At 48.5% G+C, this 16,259-nt stretch overlaps 1 protein-coding gene across 2 annotated transcripts in view; it reads left to right on the plus strand.

Annotated features, from left to right (window-relative positions):
• HUNK (hormonally up-regulated Neu-associated kinase) overlaps positions 1–16,259 on the plus strand; it is a 100,614-nt gene that overhangs the window by 54,783 nt on the left and 29,572 nt on the right. For both annotated transcript variants that reach the window (XM_046003908.1, XM_046003909.1), the window contains exons 4-5: positions 2,203–2,338; positions 15,405–15,532. In XM_046003908.1, coding sequence (XP_045859864.1) covers positions 2,203–2,338; positions 15,405–15,532 — 264 coding nt within the window. The remainder of the gene's footprint in view (positions 1–2,202; positions 2,339–15,404; positions 15,533–16,259) is intronic.

The following is a 16,259-nucleotide window of genomic DNA, read 5'->3' on the forward strand; positions in this document are numbered from 1 at the left end:
GAATGGCACCCCGCTGAGATTAGACACCGCGTCTTTTGATTTAATGTCAGAAATCTAGAGAGAAACTTTACGGGACTCCTAGGAGATCGGGCCTCTAACAGGACTGCGAAACTTCCCTTAAAATGTTGCCCCCCAAACAGTGTAATCTTTATTGCATGGTGCTTTTTCTGCATTTGTTGTTTTATTAAAATTCCTTTAGGATGATTTGCAGATCTAAAACATTTAAGCAACCATCCAGTTTCAAGCATGCTATGATTTTTCCTCTTATGAAAATATTCGCCTTTACAATTTTTTCCCGTGTAGGCGATACTACACGGTCTGAGAGGTCTGAGAACAGGCGCCCTCAGATCCTTTGGCACAGAGATCTACCCTTGAGATGGTGAACTGGGGGCCCCATGGCTCCTGTAGGGGCCTTTTTGGGCAGGTTATGTGGGACCTACTGTATGGACTGGGGCAGGGAGGGTCGGAGAGGGGGGAGGAAATGGGGGCTGGGTGGAGGTGTAGGGGGGGAGTGTAGGGAGCAAAGGGAAATCATGAGAAAAAAACATGAAATCATAAAAACCAAAACCAAAGGGACACCTGAGTGGCTCAATGGGTTAAAGATTCTGCCTTCAGCTCAGGTCATGATCCCAGGGTCCTGGGATCAAGCCCCGCTTCGGGCTCTCTGCTCAGCAGGGAGCCTGCTTCCCTTCCTCTCTCTCTACCTGCCTCTCTGCCTACTTGTGATCTCTGTCTGTCAAATAAATAAATTAAAAAAAAAAAAAAACAAAAAACCAAAAACAAAGGAAGAGTTAACTGTGTCCACAAGCAGCATCCCCGGGTGGTTTGCCAGTCCCCGGGGTAGGGTCTGGTTCTCCGTCTCCAAGTCTGGAGTCCTGAAGTTTTCAGCGTTCTGCCTGGTGGGGGTTCTGTTTAGGAACGCTCCTTCGTGACACAGCCTTAGCCTGCGACTGTGGGGAGAATTTCTAGTGGCGCCTCTTGACCCGGGGTGTGAGTCACTTCGTGGACTTAAGAAGAGTCCCTTTGCGCCCTGTCCTGTCTTCCTTTGTTCCTGAACCTTCCGGAGCGGTTAGAGCACTCATGCGCGTGCAGATGGTGGCCCGTTAGTCAAGGAGAGAACACAGTCATGAAAACAGGTGTAAATCCTGCCGGTTGAGGAAAAAAGACAAGGGTTTTGTTCAAGACACATGGAGCCAGTCTCTGGCCCCTGAGCCCTGGGGGCAGAGTCTCCTGTTTGGGGGACGAGAACCGTAATATTCACGTTGAAGTTCAAAGGAGAAGCCACGATCTGAATTCTGGGGGTCAGCAAAGATTGAGGAAAGGTGTCAGAGGAGGACAGGACACTGACGACCCTGATCACCTGTCAGTTGCCGTATCCTGAGGATCAAAAAAGTAAACACAAAAGAAAAGCTTTGGATGCATCAGGCTCTTCTTGGCTTTTCCCGTTTGCTTCTTTTCCCATTTTGCTTCTTTCATCTGAGAACAAGGCAACACTAGGAGATCGCTTAGCTGTCTCCTGGCGTTAGCGTCCCAGCCAACACTCAGCGTTGTCTAAATCGTCCGGGGTATAGTTTTCCCTCTTCCAATCCCCACTTAGGGCTGCGTGCATTGGGAGCATTTTCCAATGACTTTCGTATAATGAAACATGGAGCCGAAAAAGTCAAGTCTACATGGGGGGATCGCATGTCACCCAGGGTGATGCTGACCCAGCCAGAGAAAACGGACCTTCCGTCCGCATTTCCCCACGTGGCCCCTTGAAAGCCAGATTGCTGACTGCGAGGCCTCCGCTCGTCCTCTCTTCTTGCCTTTAGTCCTAGAAAGCGAAGCCTCTCTTTTATTCCTAGATGACTCATTTGCAAGGTTTGATGAAAATATGTTTTGGTACAACATCGTTTTAGCTCTAGCTGGATCTTAGAGTGAGGCCTGACGTCAAATGTTTCCAGGCTTGAGACGTGTATCCAGAGGTTATGGTCTGCAGCTGCCGGTGTTCCTTTGGGATCCTGACTGATATGTCAGCCGGAGAGAATGTTTCCTTTCCTGCTGCCCTCTGGTTGTTGGGGTTTTTTTTGTTTTGTGGTTTTTGTTTTTTTTTTTGGTTTTTGTTTGTTTGTTTGTTTGCTTGTTTTGTTTTTGTTTTTTCCTTCCTTCTTCTGTTTCACAGTTTTCTAACTCAGAGCCGGTTTTGTCTTCTCCTCTTTGCAGACTTTGGTTTGAGCAACTGTGCGGGGATCCTGGGCCACTCGGACCCGTTCAGCACGCAGTGCGGCAGCCCGGCCTACGCTGCGCCTGAACTTCTAGCCAGGAAGAAATACGGCCCCAAAATCGACGTCTGGTCCATGTGAGTTATGGACAGTTCCCTCCTGCCGCGTCCACTTTCCCTTTTTTAATGAAATAACCTCTGAGTATTCGATGAGAAGGGTGTCGTGTTACCTGCTCTGGGACAGATATCCAAGCAATTCCTGGGGCCTGGCTTCCCACCTCTGTGCCTTCTGGTTGGTTCTGCACAGACCCCCGGAGAGGCTTTTGCCAAAATTCATTCCGTTGCTGGGGAGACAAGAAAACAGAGTTCTGAGCTCCCAGAATTCATGTTCTGGTTTCAGGAGTCAGTCCTGTGGTTCCCTTGTTTTTTTTGTTTTGTTTTTTTTTTTTCAGCGTAACAGTATTTTTTGTTTTTGCATGACATGCAGTGCTCCGTGCAATACGTGCCCTTCCTATTACCCACCACCTGGTTCCCCCAACCTCCCACCCCCTGCCCCTTCAAAACCCTCAGATTGTTTTTCAGAGTCCATAGTCTCTTATGGTTCATCTCCCCTTCCAATTTCCCTCAACTCCCTTCTCCTCTCCATCTCCCCATGTCCTCCATGTTCTTTGTTATGCTCCACAAATAAGTGAGACCATATGATACTTGACTCTCTCTGCTTGACTTATTTCGCTCAGCATAATCTCTTCCAGTCCCGTCCATGTTGCTACAAAAGTTGGGTATTCATCCTTTCTGATGGAGGCATAATACTCCATCGTGTATATGGACCACATCTTCCTTATCCATTCATCCGTTGAAGGGCATCTTGGTTCTTTCCACAGTTTGGCGACCGTGGCCATTGCTGCTATGAACATTGGGGTACATATGGCCCTTCTTTTCACTACATCTGTATCTTTGGGGTAAATACCCAGTAGTGCAATTGCAGGGTCATAGGGAAGCTCTATTTTTAATTTCTTGAGGAATCTCCACACTGTTCTTGCTTTAAAATCATCTCACGGCTTTCCAGAGGTTCCAGAAAGCAAGCCGCCTGCGCCTCCTACCTAACCCTCTGCTCACGAGTCCTCAGGAACAGTGGCCTCTATTTTATCTCTCCCACCTCTGGGCTTTGCATCTGCTAGTCCCGGGGTCTGGAATGCCATTTCCCGGATCTTCAGGTGGCCTGTCCATTCCCACGTTCTGGTTTTAATCCAATGTCCCTCCCCCACCCCCTGCAGAATGAGTTCCCTGTGAGAAAGGCCCCCACGATGCTGTCTCCTCACCCTGCAAAAGCCCTCGCTAGCACCCATGGCGGCTGGCATATATGATTTGTGAATCCATTTAGTGATGCTGTGTGAGGATGGGGACCTGATGGGTCCGCTTCGCCAGTGTCCCGCACAGCATGGGCCTCCCGGGGCAAACTCGGTCACTGCCGAAGGGATGAGTCAGGGGTTGCTGGGGCGTTGCTGAGTCCGGGTCCCCATGGTCCCCACGGTCCCCACGCTGAGTGAGCCCCTCAGCATCAGGTGTGCATGGTACGGGGAGCCGTGCAGAGTCCTGGATTCTGGCGTGGGGATCAAGTTCCTCACCGAGGGGAAATGGGCTGCAGACAGACAGAGGGGGCTCCTGATTAGGACGGAAACTGGCGATGAGGGCGGCTTGTTTGAACCCAGAGTGTGTGGATTCCGCACATTTCTGGAATTCCCCTACTTCTCTCCCTTCTTGCTTCCCGTCCCGTCCAGTTTGGAGAAAAGGGAACCTTTGCCCCATGCGTGGTATATGGCACTTATCTTTCACGGTAACCCAGCGAAGCTGTTACTCTCCGCTATCCCCATTTTACGGAAGAAGAAACCCATCGCAAGAGGCAAAAATAAAATTTCTTAAGGTCGCGGGGCTACTAAGTGGTGGAGCTGCGGATTGAACCAGGCAGATTCCCGGGAGGGGACCCTGAGGGAGGTGCTGGAATGGGTGCGAGTGGGGGCAGGGAGTCCCAGCAGAGGAAACCTTCTCCTCGAGGTGCCCTGGGTTGTTTGGTCGGCAATGGGGACTCACGGGCTCTTTATTCTGGGCCCAGAAGGGCCTCAGAATCCTTCTTAGCACAGCCGTCGGAAGGCACTGCCAAGGAATCAGAGTCGATACTTGAGGTGAGTTCCATTCTTCTCCCTTTCAATGCTGAAGAATTCTCATGCGTGTCTGACGTGTGTAGATATTTATTTATTTATTTAGCAAAGATTTTATTTATTTATTTGACAGACAGAGATCACAAGTAGGCAGAGAGGCAGTCAGAGAGAGAGGGAGAGGGAAGCAGGCTCCCTGCCAAGCAGAGAGCCCGATGCGGGGCTCAATCATGGGATCATGACCTGGGATCATGACTTGAGCCGAAGGCAGAGGCTTTAACCCACTGAGCTACCCAGGCGCCCCGCATGTAGATATTTATTAAGGGAGGACTATACATGTTAGAGTCTGTAATCACCTTCTCTCCTTAACAGTCGGGGAACTCACTTATGCTAAATGGAGAGCTATACCAGGGACCATTTGTGCACAAAAAATAAAATTAAAATAAAAAGGCTGTGGAGCACAGGGAGCCTGGAGGGCCAAGAGGTTCAGAGGCACGATGGAACAGGTGGGGCGGGCGGCATAACGGCCCCGAGAATGTCCTCGGCCCTGCTCTCCCTGGGATGGAAGGAGGGGTGTTAGCACAAGTTGTCATGGTGACGAGGCTCAGCCTACAAAGGGGGACCTTTCTGCTCCGTGACTCGAAAAGCAGGCAGCTCCTCTCTGTCTAGAAGTGTTGGTAGAGGGAAGGAGCCTTGTGGATTGTCAGAGCCGCGGGGAAGCTCCTGGGCACGTTTCACCAGCGTGGAACCTCTCGTCCCCTTGTGCTGACCATAGGATGGAAGAAGCCGTCTCTCCTGTCTGGGGAAATCCAAGGGGCAATGAAAGGCACTAGCTGTAAAAGGCAGCACGGGGTGAGGGTCAGGTGTGAGCCTAGGCTTCGTTCCGGCCCCTCCTGCCAAGACCCTGGACTTGGGAAAGAAATCCACATTTAGGGACCCCAGGAGCTCTATTTCTCAGTTCTTGGGGACCCCATGATTCAAAGAAAGGGGCCTGGTCTCCTGCCACCTGTTGTGCCCCCCTCCATCTGCCAGAAGCAGTGATTCTGGGGAACGTGGCATCAGAAGAGGGAGGGTGGAGGGGAAGCTGCGGGAGGGACGGGGGTGACCCGGAATGCTCCCTCCCCTCCTCCACGCTGGCTTCTGTCACCATTGGGCTGTCTGGAGCTGCTGGATGTTTCTTCACTCACCTCCCACTTGGTTGCCTCCCCCCCAGCGCCCCGCCCCCAAGAAGGTGATATGCAGCCTCAGGTCTTTTGAAAAGCACCCATCAGGGCTCTCAGTCCTGGTGTCAGAGAGTGATGTATGGGGAAGTGTTTGACAGAAAGTAACACGCCGCATACACCTTGGTCTTTCAGTTGATTGTGGCATAGCTCTGGAGGGGAATCCCAGGTAGACCAGAGACTCGGTGTGCTGGTACCCTGCGGTGGGGAGTTGTGGTAGGAGAGTCTCGCCCTATTTAGCTGCAAAGGACTCTGCTTTATTCTTATGAATGAGATTTCCCTGGAGCAAGCCTGGGTTAGCTGACCCTGGAACGTTCTCTAGGGGATGAGGCCCCAGAACCCATGCCTAATTCGCAGGGATGGCATCAGTGAGGCCCCTTTTAGAAGCTGTTGATAGAGCTTAAAAAACAAAAAGAAGCCACGCGAGCCAGAGATAGCTTACTAGCAATTTGTTCATTTGGCAAATACGGGTTGAGCCGGGCACTGTGCCGAATTCTGAGTGCACAACGGGGAGTATAACAGCCAAACAGCCTTGGTCAGTCCCTGCTCCCGCAAAGGTCATTATTAACGCTCATGTCCCTTGGACGGAGTGAGAGGCAGTGCTCTGGGGGCTTTGCAAGTATTAACTCATCTCATCTGTCTAACAACCCTTCAAGGGAGTGCTCTATGATCCCACTTTACAGATAAAGAAACTGAGGCCCGAGGAGTCTTGGGCTCTCAGGCAAGTGGCACTGATATCGGGTATAGAGCCAGGATTTGACCAGGCTGGCTTGACGCTAGCGTTGGTCTTAAATGGTCACTTTTCACTGCTTCTCCTTCTACTACGTTGTGCTTCCTCTCATAGGGTTTACGTTCCAGTGGGGCAGACAGACGGTTTTTAAATAAGCTGTAAGCTGGGTATGGGAACGGCTGTGGAGGAGGCAGGTGGGATACAGCAAAGAAGGATGGGGGTGGCCTCCAGGGGAGGAGACCTCAAAGCCAGATCCTTAGGATGAGTAGAACTGAACTGTGGGGAGGGGGAGGTGTCAGGGAGAAAGGCCCAGGGCACAGGGAACAGGATGTGGCAAGGCTGGGTGGGGGTGGGGAGGAGAGGTATGGGAAGGGGTTTGGGTTTCGCCCTAAAGGTCGTGAGAAGCTGCTGGAAAATTATAAGCAGGTGGGTAACAACATGTTACCCAAAAGATATGCCGGAGTCCTAACCCCCAGTGTCTCAGAATGTGATGGTATTTAGAGAGAAGGTCTTTATAAGGGTAACCCAGTGAACACGAGGTCATAAAATCCAGTCTGACAGATGTCTTTATAAAGGAGGAAATTGGGACACAAGAGAGTCACAGGGGGACGCCATAATGCTACATCTTCGAGCTCAGAAATACCAGATTGCCAGAAACCACCAGAAGCTCTGGGAGCAGCATGGAACAGGTTCTCCCTCCTGGCCCTCAGAAAATACCAACCATGCTGACTCTCTTGGCTTGGACTTCAAGCCTTCAGAACTGTAAGAAAATCAATTTCTGTTGTTTAAGCTCTGAAATCTTGGGAAAGGCCAAAAGTAAACTGATGAGTCAAAACTCACCACTCCAGATCTCAAGAGCCATTCTCCTTCCCAGGAAGTAGGAAGTGATTCCTGTACTGAATCAAGTTCACTAACAGACGAATGAAGTAGACCAACAGAATTCTTGGTCATCCCTTACCCAGCCAAGTGGAAGCCCCCATCAGTCTCCCAGCTGAGAGCCCCATGTGGTTCGACTGTAAATCCAAATTCTCAAGCATTGCTGCTACCCATAGGTAAGAAGTTACTAGATGTATGAAAACCAGAAACAAAGAAGACCACAAAATATGCAGAATTTCATTCAGGTGATGGTGGAAGATTCCCCCGGGAGTAAGAGAGGGCAAGCCCTGGTGCATGAACGCTTTTAGAGAAGTGTCTGTGTCATATTTACTAACCTTTCAGTGGGCAAAGCAGGCTGCCTGGCCAACCCGGAATCAAGGGGAGAGAATGAAGCTTCCACCCTGTGATGGGGGGAGTGGTACGGAATGTGTGGGATTTGGGTTTTTGTTTTGTTTTGCAATCGAACACACTTATGGATTGCTATGGACTGAACTGTAGCCTACCCCCCCCCCCAATCCATACATTGAAGCCCAAATTCCCCAGAATTAGGAATTGAAGTGGAGCCTTTGTGAGGTCATGAGGGCGGAGTGCCCATCATGGGGTAAGGGTGCTTAGAAGGGAGAGTCCAGAGAGCTTTTTTGCTCTCCGACAGTGAGGATAAAGCAAGAAGGCGACTATCTACCACCAGGAAGAGAGCCCACCACAGCCCGGCCATGTTGGCTCCAGGCTCCAGAACTGTGAGAAAACGTCTGTTGGTTGAGCCACCCCGTCTCTGGTATTTTGTCATGGTGGCCTGGGCCCACTAACACACATACTTACCTACTTGCATTACCTGTAAACAATTCCGGCTCTTCAGGGGGCCCAGCTGCGTAGGTGGGTGAGTTCAAGAAGCCATCAGAGGAGAGTTTAATCTGCGTCTGAGGCATCAAGTGAAGTTTGCCAGGTGGAGGAGAGGAGAGGAAGATTTCCAGGCAAAGGGAACAGCGTATGCAGAGGCTTGAACATATGAAAACCTGATTATAATCATTCTTGATCCTGGAGAAAATGAAAAACTTCAGAAACTTCTTTAAGAGATTAATTTTCCACTGCTTTGGGGTGTTGTGTCTGAAATACTGGTTGGGTTTCTGTTTGGTGCCCACGACTTTGCTGGCAGAGTTGGAAATGGAAAACCCAAAGAGAATTTAATTTAAAAGGCCGTTTAAGAAAGAGAGTGAAAATGGAACCAATTTTCTTTCTGGGTCAGACACTGTTATTATAAAACATCCTTTTTATCATTCTGAAACAACAGAATGAAGAATTCACTTCTCAAATCAAGAGCAAACTTCTGCCTCCCAGAGGTTTGGACTTTGAAGGATGGATGGCGCCTTTCTCCAAGACTTCTGGGACTGACTTGGGAAGAAAACCAGCTTGTCACTCATGGAAATCTTTGGAAGGAGAGCTCCTTCCATAAATGGGGCCCCCAGGACTCTCCTCCTCTAGTGAATCGGGCATTAACAATGTCAGTGGGAAACGGTGTATGCTATCTTGGGGCTTTTCACTATTTTCAGTGGTCTTCATTTTCATTTATGAGTATCTTTCAAATCATTCGTGTCGTACCTTTAATCGAGATGACTGGCATATCTTGATCCCCAGTGAACTTTGAGATGTCAGACATGAGACCAAAAATGTTCATTCTGTGGTAGTGAACCATTTTTATGGTTAACTGACTTTTCCTCAGAGTGGCATATATGCTAATTGAAAAGAAAAAAATAATGCAGATGTACTTTTTAAATGAAAAGAATAAAAATTAACTTTATTTTCAGAACATTACAGTGCCCTTCTGCGAATTTCGGTGAATCTCTAAGAGTAAGGAAAAGAGACATTGCGAGTCCAATCCCCAAAACATTGGAAATGCCATATTGTTTCAACCAAAGCTGCTCCTTGCTCTCCTGGGAGTGCCTGGTGGGGGGTAGGAGTGGGAGGGGGTGAGGTATTTATGTGAAGACCTGTGCCTCTTGGAGGGTCGTGTACAACACACCCAGACCACCACCCCAGTCACTGAATCTCTTTTCACTTAGTGGGAAAAATCTCTCCCCACTGTTGTCCCTTTTGGTAGACAAGTTGGCTGAATGGGAGCCATCTTGTTACCAGCCTGCTCAGGCATTTAGGCTTTAGACTCTGGTTTTTTTTGTTTTTTTTTTTTTTAAGATTTCATTTATTTATTTGACAGAGAGAGAGATCACAAGTAGGCAGAGAGGCAGGCAGAGAGAGAGAGGAAGGGAAGCAGGCTCCCTGCTGAGCAGAGAGCCTGATGTGGGGCTCGATCCCAGGACCCTGGGACCATGACCTGAGCCACCCAGGCGCCCCTAGATTCCCTTTTGTAAATACTGCCAGATATCACCAGCTACTGCAAGTGGTCAAATGGGGAAGAAATTGCATTTTTTTTCTCCATTTATACCCCCTCAAAATGGCAGGAGAAGGAGGAAGAAACAGGAGACCTTATGACTTCTTTTGTATAGCTTAGGGCTTTTGACTTTTACCAGAGAGATTTCCTTTAGCTTCTGAAATTTTTCAGTTATAAAATCTCAGGCTTTTTTTTTTTTTTTTTTTTTTTTTTTTTTTGGTAGCCAGCCTGTGCATGTAAAATAGAAGAGGGAAAGGAGCAAGGAAAAGGGAAGAATAAGTGTTAAAATCCACAATAAATTACTTTCTTCACAGTCCATTTTAAGGAGCAGTCATGAAGTTTGAGATTTTCCAAATGGACAGATCTGTTCCCAGTCTACTTTCAAGACTTTATTTTTTATTTTTTAATATTTTATTTATTTATTTGACAGAGAGAGAGAGAGCGGACAGCAGCAGGCAGAGGGAAAAGCAGGCTCCCCACTGAGCAGGGAGTCCGATGCGGGACTCGATCTCAGGACCCTGAGATCACGACCTGAGCCGAAGGCAGATGCTTAATAACTGAGCCACCCAGGCGCTGCTCCTTTCAAGACTTTAAATCAGAAATTGTATTGAAAGTTGATGCTGAAAGATCGAAAGATGTTGCTTTTAGGCAGAGAGTTCTTTTTGAAATTTTCGGAGGCGATTCCTTTCTTGAAGAATCAAACAGGAGCCAGGTGTGTCAGCCGAAGTTCTCTCCGCTTCGCTGTGGTATAAACTGGACAGTTCCCGAGGAAGCTGCCCGCTGGCCCTGTGGGAACAGCAGCCAGACACCCCCAGGGACCAGCACAGCTCTGTCCCTTACTTTGTCCCTTGCGTCCTCCTAAAGGAGCTGCCCGACTTCTCCAGAAGGGTCCGACTCTGTCTTTCCTCTCTCGGAAGACAGCTAACACTCCAGCTTTTCCTCCAGGGAGTACGTCATTATCTGACTCAACAGGAGGACCACCACTGGGCTTCCTGACTTAATCGCAGAGACTCCCCATCCCTCCATCTTCCTCCTTTTCTCCATCGTCTTCTTACCTTTCCCTTGTGACGCCAGCACATTCCACACTGGCCAGTGCCTTTGGATTTTCTGTCATCTAGGAATTGCCTGAGCCTTATTTCTTTCTGTTTGGAAAAACCCATATTGTGTTTGTTTGTTGCGTCCTTCATTCCAGTCTCTCATCCCTTTTTTTTCTCTATTTGTGTTTCAGGGCGCTGGGTGGATCAGTCAGTTAGGCGTCCGACTCTTGGTTTCGGCTCAGGTCATGACCTTGAGGTTGTGGGATTGAGCCCCATGTCGGGCTCTGCAACCTGGGTGGAGTCTGCTTGAGAGTCTCTCTCCCTCCCCCTCTGCCCCTCCCCACTCGCGCTCTCTACTAAATAAATTTAAAAAGTCTTAAGCAAAAAAACTATTTGTGATTCCTGGGGGCCCCATGTCTGCCACGGAGCAGTTAGAAAGCCCCTGGACCATATTTCAAAAGACATATCAGGAAATTCTGAACATGTCTTGGGACTCCTACTAATTCTGTGGGATTACAGAAGTTTATAAACTGCATTCCGCATTTTTCCCTTGGTATTCTCACATACTTCTGAAATGTCAGAGGGAGGAGATTTCCCTTTATCCCGATATTAAACATGTATGAAAAGTCTAGAGGAGAGGAAGGAAGACATTCCATCTAGTTTCTTTATAAAATCTCCTGGGACAGAATGACTCTTCACGTAGATTTCCATTAGTATTTGGCAACAGGATACAACTGTATAACAATTGTAGCTTTGTATCTGTGGTTTTTAAAAGTTTAGCAATGAAGTTGATCACGTTGATCAGGCACTGAGGCTGTACCAGGCCTGGAATCCAGTACTTTCTTTAGCGTAGATCATTTGACCCTCATATAGCCGAAGAGGAGGTACTGTTGTTACCGATATTTTGTAGAGGAGGGACCCTGGATGAGACCGCGGGGTCCTCTTTAACGACTTGTGACTGTTTATGCTGATGATAAACTTCTCCAAGCGACGTGAAATTCTGGGAGTCGGTTTGGTAAAAGAATCTGTTTTTATAAAAACAACTCGCTCCATCATGGTTGGACTCCTCTGCCTAGGGTCACTCTCACTGTCTTTAAAACAAGCATTTTTTTCCTTTACCTGGGGTCCTAGCCACATAATGAGAAAGGTGGTGACCGGAACGTCTTCTTTTGAAGCCATTTGGTGGCAAGGAGATGTCTCAAAGACACCTTGAAGAAAGTAACTTTCTTCTTCTTCTTCTTTTTTAAAAGATTTTATTTATTTATTTCAGAGAGAACAAGAGAGCATGAAGGGGGGAAGGGTCTGAGGGAGAAGCAGACACCCTGCCGAGCAGGGAGCCCGATGTGGGACTCGATCCCAGGACTCTAGAATCATGACTGAAGCTGAAGGCAGCCGCTTACCCGACTGAGCCCCAGAAAGAAACTTTCATAAAGGCTTTAGAGTTGGTCCTCTTGTTACATATTATGTTCATGTTACATATTATGTCCTTCAGTCGGATTTCCCTCCATGACCGTAATGTCCTGCCTCCTACAGAATGTGGCACTATTTTATTCTCTCCACCTGTGACAGGAAGCTCTATGTCCCCTGAAGACAAGAGGAAATACAAAAGGTCACAGGGCAGCATTCTTCAAATTGGAGTATCGTATACTGTTCTTGAAAGGGAAGAACAGTATACGTTCTTGGTAACCCCCGGTGTTGACTTGAGCTCTTTTTATTTAAGAGTTGAGTTACTTATCTTGACTTGAGTAATTTATATTTTATTTGTGTTGCTTAATGTATGTGAATGTAGGCTACATAAGATTAAACTCCTTTTGTGTACTGCCTTGCACAAATAAAGACCCAAAACTAATTTACAAATTAAATATAACCAAGACTGAAAGAATCCCCAGATAGTCAAATGGGCAGCCTTAGTCGGGTGCTGTGAGAACAGAATTACTCTAAGAGGTCTGGGCGTACTTCTCCTTGCTGGGCACAGGTGCTCTGAGCTGGTCGGCCCCTTGCGTGTGATCATTCAACTCTCCCCCCTCCCCCATTTTCACCCTTCCAGTGGCTTCCAAACCTGACCTTGCCTCTGAAGCACCTGGAGGGCTTGTGACAACCCACAACCCACAACCACAGTCCTATCCCCAGAGAATCTGGGCGGGGCCCCAGAATTGGCAGATCCAACATTTCCAGGTGATGCCTCGCACATTGGGAGCCCCTCCTCCCAGAGTTCATTTCTGTTCCTTTCTCATTAGCCTGTGACAAGAAGAGTGCTGTATTTGGGCAAAGGTTGTGTATTAGTAAACACAAATGCAAAAGCAAGCTCGGAAATCCAGTGTGTACTTGGTTCTGTGGTGGCCATCCGATGGCCTTGGTTGAGACTTGTAGGATGTATATCGCCAAAAGAAACTCAAAAATAGAAGCCCTGAGATGTGTCCTATATACCTCAGTTTGGGAAACACTGTACCCTTGGGTATTATAAAACATTTACGTGTTGCTGGGGGGAATGATATTGTGTAAGTATGAGGCTCTTCAGCTCTAGGTGTGAATATTAAGACCAAGACAATAGTGCCCAGATGCGAGCAGGGACAGAGAGGGCCGGTCTTGTTCCACAACCAAAGGGGAGAAGAGAGAGACCGTGGCTTAGTATGGGGATGCCTTCCTCGTGCCTAGAGTTGCCCTGAATGGAATGAGCTGCACTGGGGAGGTTGGGAACAGCGGTCTTGAAGGCGGTTCAGGGGTCCCCAACAAGAACTCTGTGGATGTTCTGGGAGGGTTTCCTGTTCTAAAAGCCGTGTGTCCAAGACCTTTCGAATGCAGAAATTCTACAGCTGGGTGGAGAGGGTCTTCCTAGTTTTCTCTCTTGTTGGTCTCCAAGAATCCTCCCAGCCAGGATGTTTAGCTCTGGCTCAAACGTTCCCATGACGCAGCCTCGCAGTTTAAGTCCTCAAACGCGTTAGTGTTCCTAGTGTTCCATCCCTAGTGTTCCAGCCCTAGTTCCAGCCCTAGTGTTCCATCCCTCCGCCCCTCCCGGCATCTTAAGTTCTGTCACCATTCCCACCATTCGGCCCGCTTGCCAGGTTTGGGGACAACTTGGCACATTTCCTTCTGATGTCTGTCACTGACTAGCCTTTCTCTCTCTGGCCTGCCGTCCCTCTCACTCAGCTGTCAAGAGCAGCCTGCCGATTTACTGCCCCAGGCTCCTTCTCCCCGTTCTGAGCGCCTAAAAGCCACTTCATACCAGATGACTGCTCCGCAGCTTGTCTGGCCGTGGAACGTGCATTTGCCCAACATCCATTCCTGTCCTGGGGAGGGCGTTCCACCAAACGCACGGGGAAATGCTGCTCTACAGGGCTCTGTGTGTGCCTGGTTCATTCCTGTCTCCGGATCTCATCCGCCCAGCTTATCATCCCCATCCCAAAGACACAGAAGCTCACTCTCAGATACTTGCCCCTCCCCCAAGAGGCCACCTGTCTTTAAGTATTCATTAAAGACCTCTTTCTTCCTTAATTGAACACCTCTGTGGTCAGAAGCAGCAGTTTCTTAAACCCCCTGCATTCATCTCTGCTTGAAGAGATTGTGCTTAGTCACCTGTTGACTTGTTGACTGTCTGTTCCCACCATCCAAGATGGCGGGGCCTTGTCTGGTTCACCGCTGCCCAGCACCTCTACCACTGCCCGGGGTGGAGAGTGGGCCAGCAAGTGTCTGTCGCCTGGACGTTTATGTATCTCTCCTTAACTCCACTGTGAGTTGCAGAGGAGGAACTGGGTCTTAAGAGTTACGCCTGCAATTTGAGAATGGTTTCTGGCTGGAGCCTGTGGGCTCTGGACCTGCCGTCATCGGGGCACTGTAATTCAGCAGTGCCTCCGTGGAATTGGGCCCCACGGGTCTTCATTTCAATCGGTCTCATTGGATTTGTTGTCACTGGAAATCCTATTGCCTGTGTTTAAAACATAGTCCCTCGGGCCCTTTTGAACGCTTGCGACCTCTTGGCGAGGCAGGCGTTTCATCCCCATCAGGAAATCTCATCAAAATGATCCTGGGTTTGCACATTAGGAAAATGAAAGTCCTCCAAGAAGATGTTGCCATTGGCTTTGGATATGAGCGGTTAAGCCCACTCAGAAGGTCTTCTGACCACATCTGACCTATGGGCACCAGGGCTCGAGGCCGAATCTCACAATGAACAGTGGCATAAAAAAATAAGACACTCCGCACCAACCCCTGCCACCCATGGAATTCTCCAGTTACAGGCGCAAGGAACAACAGGCCAGTTTGGGGGAGGAGACTTTTGTTTTGAAGGGCTGACCAGGAACCAGGCCTGCCAGCTGGGCTGTGACTAGCCCCCGTCATCCCCCCCCCATGCAGGATCTTGCCCTATATTTTTTGGTCTGCCTTCCTCCAGGCTCCACCTTGTAAGCCATCCTTGGAAGACTGCATAATGGCAAGACTACTTTCCCTCATGTTAGCGAGCATGTTCACTCATGCTAGCGTGTTCCTAGCACGCTGCTGGTGTTTTCTACAGAATTTCGTCTGGACTTCCTTCCAGAAGGAAGGACATGGTTTCCCTTCCTTAGGGGGCAGCTCTAGAAGTTCCTTAGCCTCCTTTGATCTCCACAGTCCCTTGTCCAAGTCTTCTCAGGTGAGCTTTTACCCATGCCTTTTGCTTTTGCTCCTTCACTGTGGCGCCGAGTTTTCTAGAAAGAAGGGCTCTTGAGGTCAGCATGAAAGTGACAGGGCTGAAACTTCGCCAAGCCCTTGCCCTATTTGTCTTACCCTCCCGGGGGCCTCATTCTGGTCTCATGCTTTGGTGTCTCTCTCTTTAGAGGCGTGAACATGTATGCCATGTTGACCGGGACCCTGCCTTTCACGGTGGAGCCTTTTAGCCTGAGGGCTTTGTACCAGAAGATGGTGGACAAGGAAATGAACCCCCTCCCCACCCAGCTCTCCGCAGGTAAGGTGCCCACTGCTGTGGATTCTGGGTTCCAGGACTTGTGTGCCTATCCGATTTGGTTTGTCCATGAAAGCAGTATTTACTTCGCAGAAATGGTATTAGGCCTTTTCCTGGGATTAAACTATGACTCAGGGGTGGTTGAGTTTCCCATGGCTAAGCCACCCTTCATCTCACCTTGGTCCTTTTCTTCTCCATTACAACTCTGAACCCCCAACTTCCTCCTTCCTCCTTCTGCACAAAACACACTCATCGAAAGGATCTTGGAAAAATAATTGCAGCCTTGATTGTTTTAAATCTCACCATATTGTAAGGTTGTCTTTGAAGAAAGCATTTGTAATCACATCCTATTGTGCTTTCCTTGGTCAATTCCCTGTAAAGAAATATTGCTTTTGTTCAAGCTTGGTCTGTGATTTGTCTCAGTATTTGAGGTTTGGAGCCTGTTCGAAAGTTTTAAAACATATGTAGTTTCAGTGACTTGATTAGACTGAATCGTCAGGTGTGTTTGGCAAGTACTCTCGAATTTCAGGTGGTTCACGTTTCAGTAAATGGGTTGCGTTGAGATTTGATTTCAGATCCAGTAAATTAGCACAATTTGTTCTTTTGTTTGGGTCATGATTCACTTCAAGTTCCTGGCTCCAGGTTGGCCCTGGCAATCATTTAATTGGCTCCTTAGGATATAAACAATAAACTCAGCTTCACTGAGATAAGGCATGTGACCAAAAAAAAC

Source organism: Meles meles, chromosome 4 (assembly GCF_922984935.1).
Source record: "Meles meles chromosome 4, mMelMel3.1 paternal haplotype, whole genome shotgun sequence".
In the NCBI taxonomy this organism is placed as follows: Eukaryota; Metazoa; Chordata; class Mammalia; order Carnivora; family Mustelidae; genus Meles; species Meles meles.